The sequence below is a fragment of the Aspergillus bombycis genome (genome assembly GCF_001792695.1).
Source record: "Aspergillus bombycis strain NRRL26010 chromosome Unknown contig00109, whole genome shotgun sequence".
Lineage (NCBI taxonomy): Eukaryota > Fungi > Ascomycota > Eurotiomycetes > Eurotiales > Aspergillaceae > Aspergillus > Aspergillus bombycis.
The window spans coordinates 70349-95393 of NW_019170111.1; the positions used below are offsets into that span (position 1 = coordinate 70349).

A 25045-nucleotide genomic window follows, 5' to 3' on the forward strand; every position below is an offset into this window, starting at 1 on the left:
ATTCACACAGCAGGTCGTACTTGTCTACTACCGGCTTCATTAAAAAGTAAACCGCATAATTATGATGATGGATTCCAACTGAACCTTCCAATATCAAGTCACTGTTAGCCAGACATGGACCCAATTCTTGTAAATCTTATAGTTGTATCTCCATCCGAATAGGAAAAGTTTCATGAACAAGTAGTAATAACCCCCATTATACATCAAGTACCTCCTTCCCTATGCCATGTACTCTGTAAACAACGCCGAATAAAACCATCTAAAACATAATACAACGCCCGCTAAATGACAATGAAGTAAGCCGTGACGCCGTAGTGCTTGAAGAACAATGAAAAGTTAAAGCAATTCATCCTTAGCCCTCGCAAGAAAATCATTCATCTTCGTCATCATATGAGTCTTGCATAGCAGACCATCCACACCGCCATCGTCTACCTTCCGCCTCACCACCTATCCGAAGGTCTCTAGCATCGGGCCCCTCACGCCAGCATCTGGCACTATAATCATCGCTGACTGTGATGAGCTCTCCATCTACAGTCCACGACACAGCCGAGACTTCTTTCTTGTGACCCTCGATCAAGGGCGTTCCAGATTGGTATATCGGTATTGTATCTTCCAATTTCCCAGACAAGCCAGCCCCAGAATTTGTACGACGTAAACCAGAGCGAGTGAGGTGCATTGGATTCCGAGGAAGATCAACTTCAGGAGCTGGTTTGGGAGCGGAATGGAGAAACCGTTCATCGGTGGGAAATAGAACAGCGCACTGGTCACTACTTCCAACAGCCAGCATTTCCGGTTTATCACCAGTGGCCTTTCGAACCGCAGTCCTGACATAGAACGACGCAACTTGCAAACGCGGATGACGGAAACCGTACAGGGGACCGAGACCCTCTTTGTCGGACCCACCCGAACGACGTGGGCGGTCATTGTTTAAAGAGAGCTCCGGCGCATGTCCGAGGATCAGATGAGATGTCGAATAAGCGTACACGGTACCATCGCGACATAATGTGTAGAGTCTCGAGCCATCTCCGCCTAATGTCATGGAAGTGAGTCCAAAGCGTCGGTATTTAATGTGACTGTCGGGTTCTCGTGTAGTCGAGAGAGGCAGGACCGGTCTTCCACGACGGTTGTTATGTGCTGTCCGTAGATCCCATAGCCTGACGCAGGCATTGGCTTCAGATGCTGTGACAAATAGGTTTTCACGGCCAGGCGGAAGGAAGGCCAATGAAGTTACAGTGATGTCAGAGCGCCCAATTTGAGGCTCTAGCTTCTCGAAAGCGGGTGCTTGAGGCATCCATGCGTGAGCACCATGTATTGTGTTTAAAACCTGAGGATATGTCATCTTGGAGGCGACGGGAGCAGCTGCATACTCAGAGTCGGATTCGAGCGAGCATCGAACTTGGAGGGAAGGTTTCTCAAAGCCTTTACAGCGAAGATCCCAGATGTTAACGTTACCGTCGCGACTACAAGTTGCGAGGACTTTGTTGTTGGCTGAAGGTTGAAACTGCACCCGTTTCACTGAAGAAACATGGTTCGACAAACAGTATATCGGTTTCTGTGTAGTCATATCGATGACCAGGGCCGTTTGGTCTCCAGAGGCTGTTGCGAGTAGCATGTCATCTGACGAGAACTCCAGGTCCATAATGGCGTTCATGTGAGGTCGAAACGAAAGATAGGCCTTTGAAAAGCCATTCTTGTCATCTTTAGCGGAATCCAACAGTCGAATGCCTCCTTCTTCGTCGCCTACGGCAACGAGAGTGTTCGCTATGAAACAGTCAGTGCAAGAACGGGTGGCGCGCGGGGGAGGGGGGGGGGTTATTGTCAAATCGGATTGACTCACTGTTACAAGATGCAGTGCAAAAGGGGAGGGCAAGGCGATCTCCGGTAGAACTAGCACAGGTATGGCTGTCAGAAGGCCGCGAGTAAAACGTTGATGTCAAATCCTGCCAATCTTAACCACAGTGAGAATGTGCTGTAAGAGTTCATGTGAATAAATTACCAACCAGCTCCAGAGTTAGATCGAATAGTCACCCGGTTCGCCCGTGCACCGATGACACTCCGCATGAAAAACTGTCCAGATGTCTGCAATGCTTGCGACCGTCGAACAGGTGACACTTGACGAAGAGGTTTGGCAATAACTTGCGGCTTTGGTTCGCTTGTTCGTATCTCGATGTTCACTTCGAGATCGCGAACTGCGACATTTACCTCTTCGTCATCTTGAATTGGAGTCCTCACGCGGACCTTTCTTAGAGGCGATGACTGAAGAGGCGACCCAATCGAAGAAAATGAGAACTTTCGCTTCCTACTAGGAGTGCGCAGAAGTTCTGAAGGCTCCGGCCTATTCGCAACAGCCTTTAAGGTCCTTGTGAAAGCCGGTCCCAAGCGATTGACAGCCGGGGAACTCAGAGCCTTCAAGGCCTGTCGATTCGTCCTCACATCGCTAGCATTGCTCCCTCCATTGAGCATAGAACGGGGAGTAAAAAACCTCCTAAATGACCGGGGAGTGACAGGAGGGGGCTTCTTGAGCTTGCGTCGGACACCAGCATCTGATACTATTGACGGCGGAGAGGAAGGGAAATCCTGCGATGGTGGAGGGAAAACAGGTTCGGATCGTGGTACTTCGGGGAGATCATGACTGCCAACCATTGTGCCATCAAGAGAAGCAGGCAGACAGAGACATTCTACAGGAACGAGTGGAGAGAAAAGAGGGTGTTGGGGCTAAGTGGCAGAAGACAGAAGCATAGTGGAGCTCGCAGGAGGACTAATACTCGTCCAGCAATGCTCACGTCGCGGAAAAAAGTCGTCGAGTCTCGTGTCGACGTGCCTTTTCGTGACGCGAGTCGCTTATTGCGGCAGGCGGTGAATCATTCAATTAAGGTAGATCTAGCTACTGCATTAGGCAGGCGGTCCAGATTGAGCGATCGGCTTTTTAATCTAGAAATTTTATTTTTTTTACTCCGCCAAATTTGTGTCCGGACTTAGAGCTTTGGAGCAGCTCAACAAGTCTTATCTTATAGATATGGCTCCAATTAAGCGCAAGGGCGCCTCTGCTGAGGAGGCTGTATCTGCCCGTCAACCTCAAAAACGCGTACGAGTTGGGGCAGAAGAGCGCAAGGATCAGAAAAAACACAAGACAGATGCCTCTGGTGATGGGAAGTCAAAACCTGACGCAGGTTCGGGCCCCAAGGCCTCAGAGCTCACAGTCTTACGTGACGATGAGCCATCCTTCCCTCGTGGTGGAGGCAGTGTCTTGACACCTCTTGAAAGGAAGCAAATCCAAATTCAAGCCACGAAAGATGTTCTCTTTGAGCAGAAGGCGACTAAGGGTTCTTCTAAGAATGATGAGCATGACGAAGATGCAGAGATGGAAGACGTGGACGACACTACAGCGACAGTTACGAAGAAGTCTCGTAAACGCAAGACCAAAGGCAAGAAAAGTGCAGATGAAGCGCAAGACAAACAGGGTGTGCGAATTGAAGGCCTCAACTTCAAGGTAAGCTTATCAGGAATACCTTAAAATATATTTTGGGGAAGGTCGCTAACCAGTGCAGCGTGTTGTACCCGGAACCATGGTGCTAGGTCAAGTCTCAAGCATCAGTGCACATGACATCGGCCTTTCTTTACCAAACAACCTTACCGGCTACGTTCCCTTAACAGCGGTCTCGAAAAGATTAGAAGAGAAGATCGAGAACCTTCTGAATGAAGACGAAAATGATGAAGACGATGAAGACGACGACGAAGATTCCATTGATTTGAGCGATTATTTCTATCTGGGCCAATATCTACGCGCATACGTTGTATCTGTTGGGAACAATGCGGCAGATGCTAGCTCCAAGAGTAGAAAACGCATCGAGCTCACGGTTGATCCGAGACAAGCTAATTTTGGACTTTTGAAATCCGACCTCGTCGACAACACTGCCGTGCAAGCGTCGGTTGTAAGCGTCGAAGACCATGGTTTGGTTATGGACTTGGGGATTGAGGGCGCCGATATTAAGGGCTTCATGTCCAAAAAGGAAATTGATCCCAAGACGGATTACTCGACTATTAAGGAAGGCTCAGTCTTCCTCTGCATGGTCACTGGCCAGAACGCCAACGGTAGTGTCTTGAAGCTGTCCGCCAACCTGCAATCTTCCGGATCTATAAAGAAGTCGCACTATCTCAGCACAGCGCCTACGATCAACTCCTTCCTTCCAGGCACAGCAGCTGAGATTCTTTTGACTGAAGTCACTTCAAGCGGAGCCACTGGAAAGATAATGGGCATGCTAGATACGACTGTGGATTTGGTGCAATCCGGTGGTAACTCGAGCAAGGACGATCTGGCTAATAAATACAAGATTGGTGCCAAAGTTAAGGGCCGCCTTATCTCCACCTTCCCCGCCTCCGATCCGTACAAGGTCGGCTTTTCATTGCTCGATCATGTCTGCAAATTTACTTCTGAAGCTCAAGGTCCTGGAAGCTCTGAAGATGCACCAGCCATTTCTGCTATCGTACCTGAGGCGAAGGTGATCAAGGTTGATCCTGGCCTCGGAGTTTACGTGCAAATTGGATCCACAAAACATGTGGGATTCGTTCATGTGTCGAAGCTAGCAGATGGGCAGGTTGAAAGTATTTCTGCCGAATACGGGCCATTCCGAACGGATTCCACCCATGAAGGAAGGGTTGTGGGTTACAGTGCCCTAGATAATTTGTACCTCTTGTCATTTGAGAGATCGGTTATTGACCAGCCTTTCCTTCGTATCGAGGATGTTACCGTTGGCGCGGTCGTCAAAGGAAAAATCGAGAAGCTGCTTATCGGACCAAGCGGATTAGATGGCTTGATCGTCGCATTGGCAGACGGTATCACCGGTCTTGTCCCATCTATGCATTTTGCAGACACGACTCTTCAGTTTCCCGAAAAGAAATTCAGGGAAGGGATGACCGTTTCGGCTAGAATCTTATCAGTCAATCCAGAGAAACGCCAGATTCGACTAACTCTAAAGAAGAGTCTGCTGAACAGTGAATCCGCCATTTGGAAAGACTACAATAACATAGTTGCCGGGGCGCAGTCCCCTGGAACTATCGTGAACCTTAAGCCACATGGTGCTGTGGTTCAGTTCTATGGTTCCGTGCGAGGTTTCCTTCCCGTGTCAGAGATGAGCGAGGCCTACATCAAAGACCCTTCTCAACACTTTAGGCTGGGCCAGGTGGTGAATGTCCACGCACTCAGTGTAGATTCGTCTCTTGAAAAGCTCGCTGTGTCCTGCAAGGATCCTTCCACCTTTACCGAGACTTACAAAAAAGCCTTTGAGAGCATACACCCTGGCTTGCTTGTTACTGGAACAGTCTTCGAGAAGTCAAGTGACGACCTACTTCTTAAATTGGATGATTATGGCCTCGTAGCTCGGTTGAACCTCGATCATGTGGTTGATGGCTCCCCATCTAAACAGAGCTCGACTCTATCGAAGATTCGTGTTGGCCAAAAGCTCAATGAATTGCTCGTCCTCGATATCCAGCGGACTCGCAGGCTCATTAGAGTGTCCGGCAGGGCAAGCCTCAAGAAAGCTGCCAAGCAGGGGCTTATCCCAGCAAGCTTTGAGGATGTTCAGGAAGGGGCCGAAGTTACTGGCTTCGTTCGGAATATAACAATGACCGGAGTATTCGTTGAGTTCTTGGGTGGTGTCATCGGCCTAGTGCCCAAACGGCTTGTTGGTGACGAAAATATGAACAAGCCAGATTTTGGCTTGACCAAAACCCAAGTAGTTTCAGCAACGGTACACTCTGTCGATCCTGATTTCCGCAGGTTCATCCTGAGCAGAAATCCTGCCGAGGCAACCCATGCTGGTCCTAAAAAGCCGGCCGCGAAGCCCGCTGCCAAGAGCGCTCCCTCTGATGACATTGTTGCCAACGCTGTTGACGAGAGTATCAATTCAATTTCTGATTTCAGCTTTGGAAGGGTTATTAAGTGCAAGATCGTTTCTGTCAAGGCGACGCAAATCAACGTTCAGCTTGCCGACAATATCCAGGGCCGGATCGATGTTTCCGAAGTTTTCGATAATTGGGGGGATATCAAAGACCGAAAGCAGCCTTTGCGGTTCTTCCGTCCTAAGCAACTTATTTCAGCGAGAATTCTAGGTGTTCATGACGCTCGCAGCCACAAGTTCCTCCCGATAAGTCATCGTACTGGGAAATTCCCCGTTTTTGAGCTTTCCCTCAAGCCAAGCTTCCTGCAGGCCGCCGATCCTCTCCCCTTGAACCTAGAACAAGTTCAAGCTGGCTCGTCGTGGCTAGGTTTTATCAACAACATTGCTGACAATTGCCTCTGGGTCAATCTGTCCCCTAATGTTCGGGGAAGATTGCGCCTCATGGATGCATCTGATGACTTGTCTCTTTTAGCCGATGTCGAAAAGCATTTCCCCATAGGGTCTGCCTTGAGAGTCAATGTCTCTGCAGTGGACATTGAGAAAGGTCGCTTGGATCTCTCGGCTAAGAAGGGCTCTGAGACTCTTTCCTTGGATGATATCACCGTCGGCATGATCTTGCCGGGAAGAGTCACTAAGGTCACTGAAAGGCAGGTCATTATGCAATTGACTGATACAATAGTCGGTGCAGTTGATATGGTCGACTTGACAGACGACTACTCCAAGGCAAACCCCACAATATATCACAAGAATGAGGTGCTCCGCGCTTGTGTCACCTCTATTGATAAGGCTAACAAGAAGATCTCCTTGTCTCTCCGCCCTTCTAAGGTCCTTAGTTCATCGCTCCCCGTTCAGGATCCTGAAGTCACGTCAATGGAGCAGGTTAAAGTCAATGATGTTGTGCGAGGCTTCGTACGGAAGGTGGCTGATAATGGGCTCTTTGTGACACTGGGCCACGGTGTAACTGCTTATGTCCGTGTTTCTGATCTCTCGGACTCTTACCTTAAGGAGTGGAAGGATTCTTTCCAGGTTGATCAACTAGTCAAGGGTCGAGTCACGGTCGTAGACCCAGAACAGGGCAGGTTGCAAATCAGCCTGAAAGAGTCTGTCCTAGACCCCAACTACAAGGCACCGGTAAAACTCCATGATCTCAAGCCTGGCCAAATCGTCACCGGCAAGATCCGTAAAGTCGAGGAGTTCGGTGCATTCATCGTCGTTGATGGTTCTGCAAACATCAGTGGCCTTTGCCACCGCAGCGAGATGGCTGAGAACCGGGTTGATGATGCCAGAACTGTGTACGACGAGGGTGATGCTGTTAAGGCAAAGATCCTCAAGATTGACCGCAAGCAAGGAAAGATATCTTTCGGCCTGAAGGCTTCTTATTTCAAGGATCAAGACGAGGACGATGTTGAAAGCAGTGACAATGATGATGAGGATGATGATTCCGAAGGCATTAGTCTAGATGGTTTTGGTGGTGTTGATGTAGATGAAGATGGCAGCGACGACGACAGCGACGTCTCCATGGGTGGAGTCGATGTTGAAGAGGACAGTGAGAGCGATTCCGAGCAAAGTGACGATGAGCCTATGACCAAAGCTCCAGCAAAGAAACAGGGAGGTCTCGGGGCAAGCGGCTTCGATTGGAGTGGCAATGTAATGGACGACGATGAGAAGGCCGCTTCGTCTGATTCTGATGACGAAGATGAGTCAGAGCGGAAGAAGAAGAAGAAACACCGCAAGCCTGAGATACAGGTCGATCGAACTGGTGAATTAGACGCCAATGGGCCTCAATCAGTGGCTGATTACGAGCGACTCTTGCTTGGTGAACCCGATTCATCGCTCCTTTGGCTGAGATACATGGCCTTCCAACTAGAGCTTGGTGAGGTCGAGAAGGCAAGGGAAATCGCTGAGCGTGCTCTCCGCACCATTGCCATTGGCCAAGATGCTGAAAAGCTGAACATTTGGGTGGCAATGCTCAACTTGGAAAATACTTATGGCGACGATGACACTATTGAGGAGGTTTTCAAGAGGGCTTGTCAATACAACGACACTCAGGAAGTCTACGAGCGTCTGATCAGCATTTACATCCAATCTGGAAAGAATGAAGTAGGCTCCCTGTTCTCTGATATTGTCCACTTTCGTTCAGATAGCTAACTATAATTTCGTACAGAAAGCGGATGAGCTCTTCCAGACCGCTCTTAAGAAGAAGATCTCCCAGTCGCCCAAGTTCTTCCTGAACTACGCCAGCTTCCTGTTTGACAATATGGCTGCTCCCGAACGTGGACGTGCCCTTCTGCCTCGTGCTCTGCAGTCGCTTCCTTCTCACACTCACGTCGAAACCACATCCAAGTTTGGACAGCTTGAGTTCCGCTCTGAACACGGAGATGTTGAACGCGGCCGCACAGTGTTCGAAGGTCTCCTCTCTTCGTTCCCTAAACGGATTGATTTGTGGAACATCCTCTTGGATTTGGAGATCAAGAATGGCGATGCCGAACAGGTCCGTCGTTTATTCGAACGTGTACTTGGAATCCGGGACTCCAAGAAGGGCGTTGCGTCTGTAGAAGCGAGCAAGAAACTCCGGCCCAAGCAGGCACGATTCTTTTTCAAGAAATGGCTCGCTTTTGAGGAGAAGCTTGCATCAGCTGATGGCGGTAATGAGAAGATGGTGGAAGACATCAAAGCGAAGGCAGCAGAGTATGTCAAATCTCTGCAGCAAGAGTAGACTCTGCGTCCTGTGTGAACATATCTTATGATGGCATTGTGTTCGGGTCATAGATACTGTATATAAAAAGCTTTCCAACTGTGATATCTTATTCTCTACAATTTACAAGTATGATACCATGCAAGTGTGCGATGAGATTGCTTCGTCAGAGTAGATTAGGGGAACCATATGGACAACCTCGGCAATCGAGAGATAAAAGTATGGATAAAACTTGACTATACGCCTTCCGCCAAAAATGAAAGAAAGAACTAAGCTATTGTCATAAACCCAGCCGAAGATTTATCGCCTCTTTTCAGCCATCAACCTCCGGTACTCCTCCACGATAGTTCTCCTCTCGTTAGCCAACTCCTCTCTTTTTCTCAAGCTACCGACAGCAGTCGGCACATTAGCAACATCGACTTTAGCACCGCCTCGGACCTTGAAAATCTCCCTTGGCTTCGTCAATTGTGGCGGTGCCTCAGCAATTTCGAAAGGATTCGCCGGTTTATTCAAACGGTCCTTGCTCTTCAGCTTAGCCCAAGGATCTGATTTATCGGCACCCTGTCCACCCTTCTTTCTCGCACCAGCTCCCTTCTTTTTCGCCTTGCCCTGGCCTGCCTCCACTTCCCACTCCTTCCATAGTTCTAATTGGTCTTCCAATTCTGCCTCTCGCTCTTCACGCTCAGCAGCCTCACGTTCTTGGATCTCCACCTCCTCCTTCCGCCACTGCGATTGTAGTCGGAGCAAATGTTTCTCATGTTTCGTTACTTTGTGCTCACGAATATCAGCGAGATCCGACTTTGTGGGTTTACCAGATCTCTTCATTCCGGCGATAGGCATTTCGCGGTCGACTCGCGCCGCGAAATCTGACAACTTCTCTCCTGGAAGAATCTTCGGCTTCACTTGGGGTTCGGCATCGGTGCTCTGATCCACTGCCGCCGCAGGGGCAGCCTTCTTGCGCGTGTTTTGTGTCGCATTATCAGTGTTTTCCGCTCCTCTTTTCCGCTTCTTATTCTCGCCAGCATTTGGTTTCGATGGCGCCTGTTTTCCCTGCGTCTGAAACTGCATCAACCGGCGAAAAGCTTTGGGGGTATCATCGTCTACAGCAGATTTCCGACGGGCTTGGAGTTTATCTTGGGGCTTGTTGTCCTTGACATTCTTTTTTGTTTTTTTGTTCTTGGAATTGGGATCGCGGACCGGTAGAGACTTTGCGATCATAGTAGGTGGGAGGTCGTAGATACTAGTAGGGCCGCGTTAGTGGTGACGCAGCATAATTCAAAGCACGAGAAGTTAGACTTACTCCGCGTCATTTTGCTTCCGCTTATGCTTGTGAGGCATTTTGAATATGGTGGTTCTGCAGCTGTTTGTGATGAGAATCTGCGGAGGTGGATTTGAATGGCAACTTTAATTTTTTCTTTTCGGGCGGCATATCTAATCGCGGCTGATAAGATTGCCCACCTTTCTGTACTAGTAGTAGCCGTGCCAGTTCACGAGTACCTTTCTCGAGACCTTTTTTCTTTTTCTTTTTTTTCCTTTACTTTTTTTCTTGAAAATGGTCTTAATATCGAGGCTAGGGGCCTTATTCGACGAGTTGATGGCTTGATCTCCTCATTCATAAATTGTTGAACTATGATCAAGACCAATTATATATATTCTACACAGTACGACTCTTTCACATCTACGTATCTATATATTTCTGTCTAATCGGAACTTCGTACATTGATCATGCCTATAAAGAAAACAAAGAAGAGTAAAAAGAAAAAGAAAAACTAATATATAGTGAGGACCTCTGTCATACTGTGAAATTCTCTCTTACTCATTTATTCAGTTAGAAATGCATGATACTACTCCGCCAGGACTCATGCAACAGTCTCATCCGTTTTAGGACTAGGAGTATAAGACATAAAACGACAAATCAGTAAGCATGATGAATGGAATGTATCTACTAGTGTATTTTTCTTCTCAAGCCAGTGACGCCGGGCGTCTATATTGTTCCAAGTTGAAAGGTGAAATCGTCGCATTCTGAAACCATCGTTCCGGACAGAACAGTGGAGACTGGTAATGAGTAACGTGGGGTAATGGTAGGTGGTGGCTATGCAGTGGTACATCGTACGTACTTTCCCTAGGCAACACTTGTTACTACAATCCTGTGCTGAAAACGAATTTCCTGCCAGGTTTCTTACGCTTAATCCATGCGGTTAGAAGGTGGATGTATTGTTACAAGGATTGCTCACTATAATCCACTAGTACAGAGTAGTTCGTATACATATAAGCTCAGACCCTAAGAAGCTCTTCAAGATTCATGGTTGCTCGCTTAGAGCCAGCGGAAGCTTAAGTGTAAAGGAGGAGGGGAAGAGGGAAAAAAAAAAGTCAAAGAAAGGTATGCAATTATCGGCTTCTGCCGATCGATCACATCACGAATTGTTATGATAGGTCACCTGCGTACTCCGTACTGCACATAGCTTTACGCGTAATCCTCCGAGCCATGGGTAAGGGAGTTCTGAAAACAGAATGAATGTCTGGGGTCATGGATGTCGAGTGATACCCAGCGACGTCATGCATTCCGTTGTAAATATATTCCGAGTAGAAACTGATTCATGCCTCGGTGGTGGCTGCTGACTGGTGCTAAAAATGCGTCTGAAGAAGTGAGCCAATTATTTACTCCGCGTGATTAAATTTTAGATACACCCATACATTTGTAAGCTTCCTGGTCAACCACTAGTATCACTAAGTACTGATGTGCATTAGTTACTACTAGTAGTAACAGTAGCTACACTACTAGCAGCGTTTGCCCCGAGTATCTTAGTACCTACAGTACAATCCAGGTTACCATTCTATTTTTGAATACTATGAACTAGCAATGAGGTTGTTTTAATTTTGTGAGAGGCTGTGCTCAACCATGGGTCCAGGCTAAGTTCCAAAAGTTCTATATCAAACCTACCATACGGACTGCAGTGCCTTCTCAGGGTCCCCTCAGGGTCTAGGCACTCCACCTCTTCATCAACAGGTGTAGAGTTCAGCGAATGAGAGCCTCTTATCCTACCAACGTTGACTCAGGTTATCCCGCCGCGCGACTACTCTCGACTCTCGAGCTACCGGAAGCATATGGGCTGACGGTGGAAAGACCTGCCGATGTTTCTGTCCTGACCCAATAACGATATCCAACACTGCACATGTCTTACTACTTGGGTCGTGGAGAATTAAGCAGCCTAAAAATTTATCGTTTCAAAAAGATTCTACACAAAGCGTTCACCGTGAACTGCTCTCGGGGGAACTCGTCATAAATCAAAGACCTCTTCCTAACATGGAAGACTTCCTGAAGGACGAGAGTACCTAGACTTGAGTCACTTGACTCTCCCTTATCTCTACAGCCGCAGGATCGCCATCGGCAAGGACCTATGGCCAAGAATGTCGTCCCCTTTCCGCTCCCCACCTGTGTCTGGTACCCGCATTGCTACACCTCAGGCAAACAACGTCCCCTTTGACCGTTATCGCGACAGTGAAGATGCAGAGCCTAAGGCGGGTTTAGAAGAATTTAAATTGTCTGTGAAAGAGCCTGCCAGCGGTGAAGCGAACGAGCAGGACTTCTTGACTGGACCTACCCGGCAGGAGACTTTACCTGCATGGAGACATACTAGTAGACTGGCCACGAACTCTCCTTTCACTACGCCCGGGAACAACGAGTCTGATAATGTACTACCATTGCTCGCCAACTCAAGTCGTGCCCCGAACCACTCTCGGAAACGGTGTAGGAAACCTAAGCTGACCCGTTGCCTGCTATTCCCTCTCCTGGGATTCTTCGTCATGCTGTAAGTTTCCCAAGTCGCGACGCGTCGACTACTGAGGTTACTTACCACGCCTATAGAGGCATCATTCAGTTCATTATTATCGCCTGTGGCATTGTCATAACGTTCTTCTCGGATGACGTCGACCGTTTCTCAGTTCTCCGTTGGCAACACGAGGAAAGATTGGGCGCGAACGGCTCTCATTGGCCCACAGATTTCACCAGAGATATTATCCCAGTTGGATGCCATTCGCATAATGACTATTGGCGGCCAGTTCCCCTGTTCTCTGCTATACAGGCGGGCTGTATTGGCGTGGAAGCCGACGTATGGCTTTTCGACGACGAACTATACGTGGGCCATACCACTTCGTCGCTGACACGGCAGCGCACACTGAGGAACTTATACCTTAATCCCTTGATAAAGATACTAGAGAAACAAAACCCAATTACCAAGCTCCACCCTACTGTAGATCAGTCGTTGCAGGGAGTTTTCGACACGGACCCATCCCAAAGCCTTATCCTCCTCATTGATTTCAAAACTGATGGAGACGCGACATGGAATACGGTCGTCGAGCAGTTGTCACCCCTCCGCACACGTGGCTATCTTACCCACTTTAACGGTACTGATGTGGTCAAAGGCCCTATCACCGTTGTGGGAACGGGCAATACTCCCTTCAACATGGTAGCTGCGAACACCACGTATCGAGACATCTTCTTCGATGCCCCTTTGGAGAGATTGGCTGAGGACTATGACATAGATAAAGTTGGGAGCCAAGGTTTCGAAGATCACATCCCAGAGGATGAAGGGATGATGACGGACCGGTCCAACGAGAATGTCGGTCAGGGCCTCTCGGGCTTGTTCGGTGACGAGATTGGCCCCGACACGTTCAACTGGACCAACAGTTACTATGCATCTGTTTCTTTTAGGCAGTCGATCGGGTTTCCTTGGTTGTTACACCTCAGTGATCGGCAAATAGACAAGATAAAAGCGCAAATCCGGGGCGCCCACCAGCGCGGACTCAAAGTTCGGTATTGGGAGTTGCCTAGCTGGCCTCGGAGTTTGAGGAATCATATCTGGACCGTTCTGGTTCGCGAAGGGGTTGATATCCTCAATGTTGACGATCTACAGAGTGCCACTAAGCAGGATTGGAGACCCAAGTTCTCTGATTGGTGGCACTAACCTGTGCCCTGCCTACACTCTCTGCATACAGTATTTATAGATTAGGTGTGGCTGTACAGCCAAATCGGCCCAACATGCCGCATGCACCATGCTAGGCAGTGATTTTACGATTTTTTCGACGGTGTTGAGGTTCCTTTTGAGTAGATACCCTACGAGTTGTCTTATCGTTTCCTTAGAATTTCGAGAGCTACTTTTACCATTTCCTACTTTAGAACAATGCAAAATGATATGATGCGAGATGATTCATGTTTTGGTATTTGGTGCATCAAATGTGATATGTAGAAAGATAAGATCGTCTGGGATCCAGTTTTGGGTATCATCTGATAGACTTCCACAGTCCTCTTGTTTTTAGCTTGTGGCGGTCAGCCTGCATGCAAAGGGTTGGGACTATTGCCCATAACCTGAAATAGAAAATAAACTAAACAAATGCACAACCAAATCACAAACAGCACAATGCTTCTTCCCCAAATTCGTTGAGAACGGTTCCCTCCTCACGAAGAATATTCCCCAGCCAATCCTTGGCTGTTTCGAAATTATCGGCCCCGAACTTAACCAGGACAAAACCTGCTCGTACACGAGCAGCGGTGAAGGTGACCTTCGAGTCGAAATTTGGAGGTGCTTCTACAGCTGCAGGAGCGGACGATGACCAATTCCGAGCTCCGATCCGTGGCTGCGACGTAAACCGATCCATGATGAAATTTGCAAGGCGCTCAAACACAGGTCCGTAGAGAATCAACGTGCCCACAATACCGTGAGGTCGTGTCCGCTCCCGGATGACACCAGTGCGGTTCAGCGTCTCATGCTCGTCTTCTAACGATCCTTCGTCGAGCTCTTCGTCAAGGATGAGTGAGTCACGGAGCAGAAGCTTCTTCTTGCCTGATTCGTCGACGCTGTAGACTTCGTTCTTGCCTTTCCAGAGGTGGAAGTCCCAGTTCTCGCCCCGGGATTTGCGTCCCTCTGTCACCCAGTCTAGCATGCAGAGGCTGCTCCGTTGGGAGTCCTTTGTTGTGCTGTCGACTGTGAATGTTTGGACTTGTTCGTACCGGCTGTCCTTGTATGGCACGGCTGGATCGGGGAGGTAGCACATTGCGGCTCCCTTTTCGATCCGTACGTCTAGTGTTTGCCGGCTCTTGTCTGATAATACTCGCCCCGGGGCGCGGCGGCCCTTGACGCTTCTGCTGGGCTCTGTTTTGTAGATCTTTGTGGTTCCTTGTGGCGTTGTTACGACCATTCTTGTGAATTGTTCGAGTTTGATTGAGACCTCGATGTGGTCACCAGGTAGGAGGCCGCCGCCATAGGTGAGGAGGTAGAGGTGGACTGGACGGGAAACGGGACATGATAGAGCGGAGGATTGAGGTACGTAGCCGGGTGTTCTTGTGAGGAGCTTGAGGGGGTATTTGTAGGTGAGAGTTGTCAAGGTAGGATTCGAAGGAGGCAGTAGTGAAAGGACAACATTGCCTTGTCCAGGTTTGGCAATGGAAGCCTCAAAGGGTGATTTTATAGGCATGATTCTGGATGTGATCTGCATAGAGGACGGTCTCCGAGAAAAGAGAGAAAAGGTTCTAAGACGGGAATGAAAGAGGAAAATGGAAAGAATGAAAATCGAAGGTGTGGATATTCACGGTATGATATACTCTGCCATTCATGGGATCTATTGAAATATCTGTAAAATGGCGTCATGGAGAATGGATTGGGATCAATCTGATTTTCCGGGGCAGCCAAACAACGCCGAGAGGTCCGACCAGGTGATCCTGCAGACCCCCTTGAATGATTAGCTGGAAGCGGGGTGTAATGCCCTTGTGTATCAACCATTGAATTTGCAGTCTTGGCTCTTCCAATGTTGAGTTGGAGATGAGCATTCATGCCACGATGATGGAGACCGAGGAGGTTTCTATTACGGCATCAATACTGAGATTCTCCGCAGATGATGAGGGCTTAGGGTTCGCCCCCGGGCGAGGCTTTCTTGGCGATGCCAATCATTACGCACTAGGAAGATCATACCGTTTCATTACCGTTTTGATCCATGTTTTCAATGTTGGATGACTGAGGCCACCATCACACAACGGACAGGGACAAACCTGGCGCCTGAGGCACCGACTCACTTTCGGAGCCCGTCATCGCCAGGCACCAAAGCGCGTCTGTTTCGTCCGCCAGAACAGTTCACCGTGTTCCCACTCCCCTCACTTCGACTTTCTGGAGTCCCACTCTCGACGCATCGGAACGGTATCCTCAATGCACCTTTTTTCCCATTGAGGCTCGAAACGCTTTCGCTCCCACTTGTTTTTTGTTGTCTGTCCGATCGCGTACACTTGCAACACGCGCGCGCAAAGCCGCAGGTGCTGTGCTAGGAAAACTAACAATAATCGCGTTCAGCATCCCCCGAATTCCATCATCATCTGAACCCCACGTCCAAGTACGCCTCACTTCTGACTGATAGACCATGTGTCACCGGGAATTCAGTCGCAATGTAAACTAATACATCTACGATGACTATCTAGTGTTCTAAATACTTCCGACAACAATGGAGACTGAACCGCCGCTTTCAAGCCCTCAGCCCGGGCCCACTCAAGAAGCTTCATCCCCGTCCACAAACAGAAGAAAGTCTGGTCGGGTGACGCGGAAGCCTGAATTGTTCGCCCAGAGTTATACCGCCAATGATAGTGCGATCGCAGGAAGCTCTAAGCGCAAACGTGCCGGCGGCGATGACGAGGAAGATATAGAGGAGGCTGCAGACGCGTCCGAGCCCGATGTTGACGAGTCCGCCGACGAAGAACCTGATGAAGAAGAACTCCGAGAGAAGAGACGCGCTGCACGTAAAGCGTCATCGAAGAAAGCGACGTCCGAGCCGAAGGCTAAAGCAAAGCCTCGCAGTGCGAAGAAGCCTAAAGTAGCTGGTAATGGAATCGGGAGCCAGCTGGCCTTCCGACCTGCTACAAATGGAAAGAAAACCGTTTCCTCCCGCCCCAGGAAACCGATGGTGCGACCCAGCTTGGCTGCCGGTGAACGGGGTCTCTATGGTAAATTTACCGTTGTCTCCTGATCATTGTGGTGATGTGGCTAATGGTGATTACTACTGTGTAGCGGAGGTTTTTGGTAAAGGGCGCAATGCCGACACTACTGCTGCCGAATGGCTTTCGAGATACCAGAGAGAGCAGTCTCAGGCACTGCGTGATATGGTTAACTTTGTGCTCAGGTGTACAGGAACAGATCTTGAAGTAACCCAAGACCATATCAATGATGTCGACCACGCACCGGACCGTGTAGAGGACTTGCAAAACGAATATCAACAAGAAGGAGTTGGCGAGTGGCCCCTGATCTCTAGAGCGAAGAAGTTCAGGGCTTTCCAGCCGGTCTTGGAAGAATTCTTCAAGTCCTTAATCCAGACCTTTCATCATTCATCGGTTTTATACGACGATCAGAACCTCTTCGAGAATTTCGAAATTTGGTTATCTGCCATGTCAACGTCGCACTCTCGGCCTTTCAGACATACCTCAACTGTTATTTTACTGGCAGTCATGTGTGCTCTTTGCGACGTCGCCCGGGAATTGATGACATCAGTTTCTACTTCTCGCAAACAGCTCGAGACTGAGAAGAAAAAGAAGTCGGTGAACCAAGGAAGAGCATCCGCTATCGAGAAGGCCATTGAAGAGGGCGAAAAGAAGCTGGAGATCATCGATGAATACCTTAAAGACGGCGTCAATGTCGTCTTCGTTCACCGATATCGGGATGTCGACCCTAACATTCGTGCAGAAAGTATGGCAGCACTGGGACAATGGATACGTAGCTACCGAGAATATTTCTTCGAGGGACAGTTCCTTCGGTACTTCGGCTGGATGTTGTCTGACACCGTCGCCCAGACACGCCTTATCGTCGTAAACCAACTTCGCAGCTTATATGAGAATAAAGATAACATTGCAGGCATGCGGTCATTTACCGCGCGCTTCCGTCAACGAATGGTGGAAATGGCTGCCCGTGATGCAGACATTGCGGTACGGGCCTCTGCGATTGAACTAGTGGATTTGATTCGGGAGGCCGGATTAATTGAGCCCAGCGACATTGACACAGTGGGAAGACTTGTCTTCGACTCGGAACCACGGATTCGAAAAGCAGCTGGTCGTTTCTTTGTCGCCAATGTTCAAGATGTGTTCGATTCCACGATCGAAGAAGTTCGAGACGAGATCAATGAAATGTTCGGTGAAGAGGATGAAGATGACTTCGAATCGCCTAAAGGTTCGTGGATCAAGTTCAAATGTCTAGTCGATACTCTTCAATCTTACGACGAGCTTGAAAATGAATATAAACCCGACCAGCCCACCTCTGCATCGAAGGATGCGCTCTCCGGCACTCCTGTCAATACGCGATTTGTTCTTGTTACTGAAGCTATTTATCCTTACCTCAAGGAGTTATCTCAATGGCAATCTTTGGCTGGGTATCTGCTTTATGATCATTCCCAGATTGAAGACAGTTCGTCGGAGGATGACACTTCAGGTTCCATCAAAAACCTTTACAAGATGCAGGAAGGGCAGGAGGTCATCCTCTTAGAAGTACTATGCAGTGCTGTTAAGTTGCGTGTTCTCGAAGTCGCAAAGTCTGATATTGATAAAAGAGGCCGGAAGGTCAAGGCATTGACTGACAAGATTCCTGAAATTCAAGAAGAGATTGCGCACAACCTTGCGCAGATCATCCCCCAACTCTTGAATAAATTCGGCTCTGTGCCAGAGGCTGCTTCTGCTGTTCTCCGACTTGAACATCTTGTCGATCTCGATAAGATACAGGACTTACAGAAAGATGCTACCGCCTATACATCATTACTGAACGACATCAACAAGCAGTTCTTAACGCACTCTGATCAGGATGTGCTCACAGAGGCTAGTGTCGCTTTTCTTCATGCAAAGAGCTCAGATGATATGCGGGAAGCGTTGGATAATAAGATCTCGGAATTGTGGGAGGGCATGATCGATACACTCAGCACATTAGCCCGGAAGAAGGAAGTTCTAGAGGGCAGATCAATACCTGACTCTACTCTCAATCAACTTACGAATACCGTGATGAGAATTTCCAACCTTGCCAGTGTAACCGACTGCACACAGATTTTGGAAGCAACACCACCTTCACGGTCAAAGGGCAAGAACAAAGACACTGCTGAGATACCTTTCAATATCCTTCTGCATCTGGTGGAGCGTGGTTTGCGCGAGACTGAAGACGATGAAGAATCCGCAAAGGCAGAGACAGAACTTGTGAGCAGCAGCATACGGACACTTCTGTTCTACTTCATGTGGAAGGTCCAGTCTTTGACAACTGCTCTAAGCACTGGAAAGGCTTCTTTTGATACCGAGTATTTCGAAGTCTTAACAAAGAGCCGGGAATTATTCGTTTCGACACTTGTCGCCATCATGAAGGCACGTTCTGGCTTGGATGATATACGCTTCTCGGCAACAGCAACACTCTTGGACCTACAGACCCTGTTCGGCACCCTCCGACATGCGGGACTAAAAGCCAGTAATGATGAAGACGTCATTCTCCAGACACAGGGCTTAGTCCATGAGATCGCAGGCGAAGCCTCCAAACTCATCGCTAAAATCCACAGTGTCGCAGAGCGTACATATGCGAAGAGGCTACGTTTCTCCTACGAGCCCGCGGACGACGACGAACCTATATCCGACTCAGAGGAGGAAAAGGACCCCGATGACGAAAACGACTCTGGTTCCGAAGCAGAAATGATAGCCACCGAGCGCCTACGATCCAGAATCGTGGCTGAACAGCGCCTGTGCGAACTCACAGGCAAGATTGTCCTAGCGATTGTAGGCCGCGTCATTGACGCCTCTGGCGAAGAACGCGGGCAGCTCAAGCAAAGATTGGTCAAGCACAAACACGACCTCGGCCAGAACTACCGCGAAGTAGTCGCATTCCTCGACGAGCGTAAACCCAAGAACCCCCGACCCAAGGGCAAACAACTACCTACTTCCTCGGAGCCGAACCGAAACCAAAGCAGCTCAAGCAAGCGACAAGGTAACGCTAAATCCGCTGAAAGAGTAGACGATGACGACGACGACGACGAAGAAGAGGAAGAGATAGGGGAGGTGCATCTCGATCTAGAAGAAGACGAGGACGAGGATCTACGAGCCAGAGGCCTGGTAGAAGACGAGAACATCGAACAAGATCACGATGAAGAGGAAGATGAAAATCATGCTGCTGCTGATCCAGACGACGATGAAGTTATGGGTGATTGATTTGCCAATGGAGTAATATTATCTGTCTAGCTATGATTTCGGTAAAAGGGATGAGCTCGAGTTGCTTCTTATTTCATTCGACTTTTTATTTATTTTCGTACGAAGGCTTTTCCTCAAAGGTGTTGGTCCGTGGATCTTTGTCACTACTATTCCAGCCATGACTGTCAGCTCTACAGGTTTTATTAGGCCGAAATTTTTTCTTATCTTAATTTCCTTCCCCTTGAGTATCTCCTTTTACCGTTGTTTATCCTTACTTCTCTCTTCTTCATCTTGCTGTCTTTCTATCATGTGAAGGCCGTGCTTGCCGGCGTTAACTGCGATGTATGTATTGCTATGTAACTTATGTCTTTGCTTTTGTATATACTTAAGGACCTTTCTTCTCCGTGTCTTAGCCTCTACGATTATTTGAAAGTGGGGTATCGATTGTATGTCTGGCAGTGCCGTTATTGTGGCAGGGTTCGAGAACTTGTTGATCCCTGTAGGGCGGTTCACTTAGTCAATTCGCCACCTAGTATTCTGCCGGTTTAATGAAATTCAATGAAATTGAAGCTATTCAGCTATATAGAAGTCATTTATATAGAAAAACTAGAGGCGTCTATCTAGTATTCAGTAGAAACCCCGTTTACCTGAATAACTGCCTCAACACGGTAAGATATCTTTATTATCAGAAGCTGAAGTCGCCATTCAGGGATACTATCCCAGACTTCTAAAACTATAGATTTTAAGCGAGTGCTTGAGCTGATAAAATCTATAGTTCTATATTTTATCTGAATATAGTCCTTTATCTAATTCTATACGGTTTTAATAGGGGGAAAGCTTAGATAAAAAGACAGACCAGTATATTATATAGATTCTCTATACTTCTAGAGCATCAATAGTAGATATAGCAGTATAACTACTAGGATTATTTTGCTGTAGAATAGACTCAATACTATATTGATATTTTTGTATATTAATATAGTCAAAAATAAGCGATAAAATATTGTGATTCTTGCAAACGTGGGGTTCATATTAGGCCGAGCGAGGTCTCCGAAGGCTTCCCAAGTTCGGGGGTTGGGAGCGCCTTCTTATACCCGCCGCTCATAGTCTATATAGTGCTATACTACTTCGAAGTGGATCGATGCTTTGAGATCCTCTTCGCTGGTCCGATCGAGCTCGACCGTCCAAAGGTCGGTTGCATTCGACGAAGCCCCAGGCGTAACACCTGGATTAAGCCCCAGAATATCCAGCTAAGCAGTCTTTAATATCTATCTTATAGACAGATATTATTAAGCTCTTTTACCAGCTATACAAGTAATCCAGATCTTTTAATAACTTGTTTAACTGGTTATCCAGATCTTGTTAGTAAAAAGAATACTATTCTACTATTCTAGAGATCAATATCAAAAAGCCTATTCTAGACACTACCGGCAGTATTTCTTACTAAGAGAAGATTTGTACAGAGCAATTTGATAATTATAGCCTCAAGTATATAAAATTCTACACAGAGCTTTAACTGAGCAGTTAAGATTAAGCTCTTTAATTATCTTCCAATAGATTAAATAACAATTTCGACGATTTTGAGATATAAACTCAATAATATACTCAATATTGTACTTCTCGATCTCTCCAGACCTATCCTGAGACTTCTTAGGGATAGAATAGCCTATCTGAATTGTATATTTAACAGACCGCTCAGTAGTATCGAGATATTCAGCAATATTATTATAATCGAAGCCTAATTCGTATTAAAAAGGATCTTAAACCACTTATCTCGGGATAACCATATCCTACTGCTCGCTCAGGCTCAGAAAAAGACATACAAGACAGATTGTCAAGCTGAGTATAATATTCAGACAACTGAGAAGCAGACATTTTGATCAGATTGGTAGGCAGGTATTCAGGCATTCAGGAACTAGCCTAAATAGGCTCAATTTGCCCAAGGCCTGACTTCATTATGAAATCAGAACTCCTAAAAAGGTGATGATATTCAAAACAATATGACGTTGAAAGGCTTCATATCCCTACCTATTTTTAGGAAGCGGTAGGGGCGGCGAGGGCGATCATATGACTTGCCACAGCGGCCCTAGGGGGTCCACCACGATCTGTTCGCACCCTGCCACAGTAGTGTGTTATGGGAGTAGATAGTAGCTACGCTGTTTAGATGCTGTAGATGGCAAGTAAGAAGAGAAAGGGATGCTTCTTTTCTTGGCTGGCTATCGAACTATCCGTCGCCACGGGACCTAATCGACTTTTGAAGTATATTTGTCTATCGATATATAAGCCCGTGGATCTCCAGTATTCAAAAAACGCCGAATCTGCGGTTTATGATAACCACCGTCTGGATAACAATTTGACCAATTTACTGCCTCAGGAAGCGACGAACAGCACTTAGGCCAAGGAGACCACATCCTAGGAAAACTGTGAAAGAACACATAGGAAATAGAAAAGAAAAACCGAATGAACAAACGATTACGCCGGTGTATGGGATGCTACGATAAATAGGGAAGTGTAGAAGGGGTACATGATGGTGCATCTGGTTTATCGTGAACGGCCAACAAACGGGAAGTAAATCATAGCAGGTGAGGGGTGGGAGGAAGAGAACATCGAAAGGGGGAGACGAAAGGGATACAGGAATGGACTTAAAGTGATATTTTGAAGGCAGGAAACGCAACCCAAATTTCGCCTTGAACGCTACAAGGCCAGATCGCCCTGCGAAGTTGGTGGTGCTTTTGTTCGTTATACGGCGGCCGCACTGCGCCACGAAGGATCTAGCAGGAAGTAGAATCGAATCAGATAGCCCGAGTCTCAATTGTGTCATGATTAATTTCAGATAAAATCCCACTTTTACATGTCCATGGAGTCGCCACCGTTGGCGAAGTTGAAACCACCTGGCTGCTGTTGGGCAGTGCCGAGGGTGAATCCTGTTTGGGTTTGTTGAGGAGCAAGCTCATCGATATCACCACCGGCCTCTTCTTCATCAGAGAAGTACTTCTCGATGATGTTGTAGGCCTTCATGTAGATCTCCTCGTTGGCGTTGTTCTGGCAGTCATGGATCTTCTCCATACCGCCGGCCTCTTCAATGAACAGAGCATAGCGGTTGACGCGGGCCTCGCCAGTCTGTGCAGCCTCCTTGTCCATCTCACCAACCTTGAGGAGGTTCTCAAGGCCATCCAAAGCAACCTGGATGATCTTGTTGTCAGGGCAAGCAAGCAGGTCGCAGAGCGGCTTGATACATCCTTGAGAGACGAGGTAGCGAATCTGCTCAGGCTTCTGCAGACCACCAGAAGTGGCATTGGAGATAGCCCAGCAAGCTTCTTTGCGGGTCTTGAAGTCGCCATTGGCGAGCAAGTTGATCAGCGGGGGAATGATGCCAGCGTCGACGACGGACTGGATCTGACTGGAGTTGCCGGCAGTGACGTTGGAAATAGTCCAGCAAGCCTCCTTACGGATACCATCTTTGGTAGAGCTGAGGAGAGAGAGGAGGGCGGGAAGAGCACCGCAGTTGATGATAACCTGGGTCTGTACGTCGTCACCGGTCACAATGTTTCCAACCGACCGAAGAGCAGGAGTCTGAACGGAGGTTGAGGCGTGCATAAGAAGCTCAACAAGGCGACGAGGGATGCCTGCCTCAATAACAGCCTGGATCTTATCGTTCGCGCCGTCGGAAAGATAGGAAATAGCCCAGCAAGCATCAATGAGGACTTCATCATCAAGCATGTAGATAAGCTTGGCGAGGACAGGAAGAGCAGGAGCGATCTAAAAGGGCATTAGCTGAGTTCGCTTCTTCGTAGTGTTTGTAAAGCAACATACTGTGTTCCAGTCGGGCTGGGGGGTCTTGCCACGGCAGAAGTTACTCAAAGTCCATGTAGCGTTGCGCAGCATGCTCAACTTCCGGCCATCGTTGATCAAATTCAAGAGAGGACGGAGGGCGCCAGCGTTGAGGACGAAGTCACGGCATTGAGGGCTATCACCAGCGATGTTACCCAGAGCCCAAACGGCCTGCTCCCGAACATCAGGTTCCGGGCTGCTCAACAGCTCGACGAAAATGGGCACAGCACCGGCTTCGATAACCACCTGGGTCTGCTGAGCAGATCCAGATGCAATGTTGGTCAAGGCCCAGGCGGCCTCAAATTGAACTAGAGTATGAGGAGAACGGAGGAACTCCACGAAACGGCTCACGACACCAGTCTCAATAACGCGCTCGATGGGAGGGTTGCGCTCTTTGGAAAGCAGTTTCCTGAACTTAGTTGTGGCCTGAATCTGTGACTCGATCTGATCTGAGAAGACACCCTTAACCATCTCCGGTAGTTCCACATTGAGCTTAAAAATATTTCATTAGCCATTTGATTTCTAGAAGCACAAAGACCAACTGGGTTGATGAGTGAAAGGTGGTCGTGTGCTCCATCCTCAAGCTCACGACCAGCAATAGGGCGGTGAAAACCTCGTCGCTAGGCGCATAAGGGAAATAAAAAAAATAAAAAAAAATAAAAAAACACAACAGTTTGGGCGAGAACAAATTGACAGCTATCTAGAGTAATGCGAATAGAAATGAATAATAAAACCTCAGATAGAGCATACCTCGCTTTCTATGGCAGTGGCTTCATCATCACTCTCGGCTGCAGCGGCCATACCGTCTCCCACACCAATCCCGCCATCGCGGGTCTGGATACCTCTCCTCTTGGCCAAATTCTCTTCTCTTTTCTGCTTGCGAATTTCGACTTGCTGCTCCTCACGACGACGACGAAGCTCGTCAGGCCGGAACTGATTCCTAGCCTTGAACTGGGTGCGACGATGCTCTGGGATGTAGCGCTCGGCCATGGTTGCTTAGGACACTGAGGGGTGAAAACAAAGCGCACGAACCACTGAGGTTCTAGATGAAAGAAAAATTTAGAAAGAAGAAAAGTCGAAGAAAATTAATCAAATGATAGCAGCCCACAAGTTGATGAGCAAGCGTCAATAAGATAAGAAGACTAGAAGCCTCACTGGGGGGAAATATGCGGGCAAAAGACGAAGGAGGGGAAAAAAGTGTTGATGCTTGCTTTGGCCGGAGGTGGGATTGTTCAGTCACGGGATAGGCCTCTGATTTGCTGTTTTCGGCCACGCCCGCTCGTAAGCGCCACACCCGCCTAAGCGAAGTTAGCGCTGAGCAACTGGTGAGACGCGTTGTGTCGCTGTCTACAGCTCTTTGGTATTGATCCCCTGACTTCCATACGTTTGACATTATCGCATATCGTGCCTTCGTTATAGGGGATTTACGTCTTACCCAGCTACAAGGGC

General features: G+C 48.1%; 7 protein-coding genes across 7 annotated transcripts; 3 read left to right on the top strand and 4 right to left on the bottom strand.

The window, feature by feature from the left end:
* Positions 1–370: 370 nt before the first annotated feature.
* ABOM_010369 (WD domain protein) lies at positions 371–2643 on the bottom strand (the record flags this gene model as incomplete). The annotated part of the gene is made up of 3 exons (XM_022537497.1): positions 371–1761; positions 1838–1948; positions 2001–2643. The coding sequence occupies 3 exons, from the start codon at positions 2641–2643 to the stop codon at positions 371–373; spliced, it is 2145 nt and encodes a 714-aa protein (XP_022385267.1).
* Positions 2644–3016: 373 nt separating this feature from the next.
* On the top strand, positions 3017–8613 carry ABOM_010370 (putative rRNA biogenesis protein RRP5; the record flags this gene model as incomplete). The annotated part of the gene is made up of 3 exons (XM_022537498.1): positions 3017–3490; positions 3549–8021; positions 8062–8613. 3 exons carry the CDS (start codon positions 3017–3019, stop codon positions 8611–8613), a joined length of 5499 nt encoding a protein of 1832 aa, XP_022385249.1.
* Positions 8614–8892: 279 nt separating this feature from the next.
* On the bottom strand, positions 8893–9930 carry ABOM_010371 (uncharacterized protein; the record flags this gene model as incomplete). Its single annotated transcript, XM_022537499.1, has 2 exons — positions 8893–9832; positions 9893–9930. 2 exons carry the CDS (start codon positions 9928–9930, stop codon positions 8893–8895), a joined length of 978 nt encoding a protein of 325 aa, XP_022385250.1.
* Positions 9931–12000: 2070 nt separating this feature from the next.
* On the top strand, positions 12001–13556 carry ABOM_010372 (uncharacterized protein; the record flags this gene model as incomplete). The annotated part of the gene is made up of 2 exons (XM_022537500.1): positions 12001–12401; positions 12458–13556. The coding sequence occupies 2 exons, from the start codon at positions 12001–12003 to the stop codon at positions 13554–13556; spliced, it is 1500 nt and encodes a 499-aa protein (XP_022385251.1).
* A 439-nt stretch (positions 13557–13995) lies between these two features.
* Positions 13996–15063, bottom strand: ABOM_010373 (urease accessory protein UreD; the record flags this gene model as incomplete). Its single annotated transcript, XM_022537501.1, has 1 exon — positions 13996–15063. The coding sequence occupies one exon, from the start codon at positions 15061–15063 to the stop codon at positions 13996–13998; it is 1068 nt and encodes a 355-aa protein (XP_022385252.1).
* Positions 15064–16077: 1014 nt separating this feature from the next.
* On the top strand, positions 16078–19786 carry ABOM_010374 (cohesin subunit IRR1; the record flags this gene model as incomplete). The annotated part of the gene is made up of 2 exons (XM_022537502.1): positions 16078–16573; positions 16638–19786. The coding sequence occupies 2 exons, from the start codon at positions 16078–16080 to the stop codon at positions 19784–19786; spliced, it is 3645 nt and encodes a 1214-aa protein (XP_022385245.1).
* A 2826-nt stretch (positions 19787–22612) lies between these two features.
* Positions 22613–24586, bottom strand: ABOM_010375 (karyopherin alpha; the record flags this gene model as incomplete). Its single annotated transcript, XM_022537503.1, has 3 exons — positions 22613–23524; positions 23579–24088; positions 24347–24586. The coding sequence occupies 3 exons, from the start codon at positions 24584–24586 to the stop codon at positions 22613–22615; spliced, it is 1662 nt and encodes a 553-aa protein (XP_022385246.1).
* Between the last annotated feature and the right edge of the window lie 459 nt (positions 24587–25045).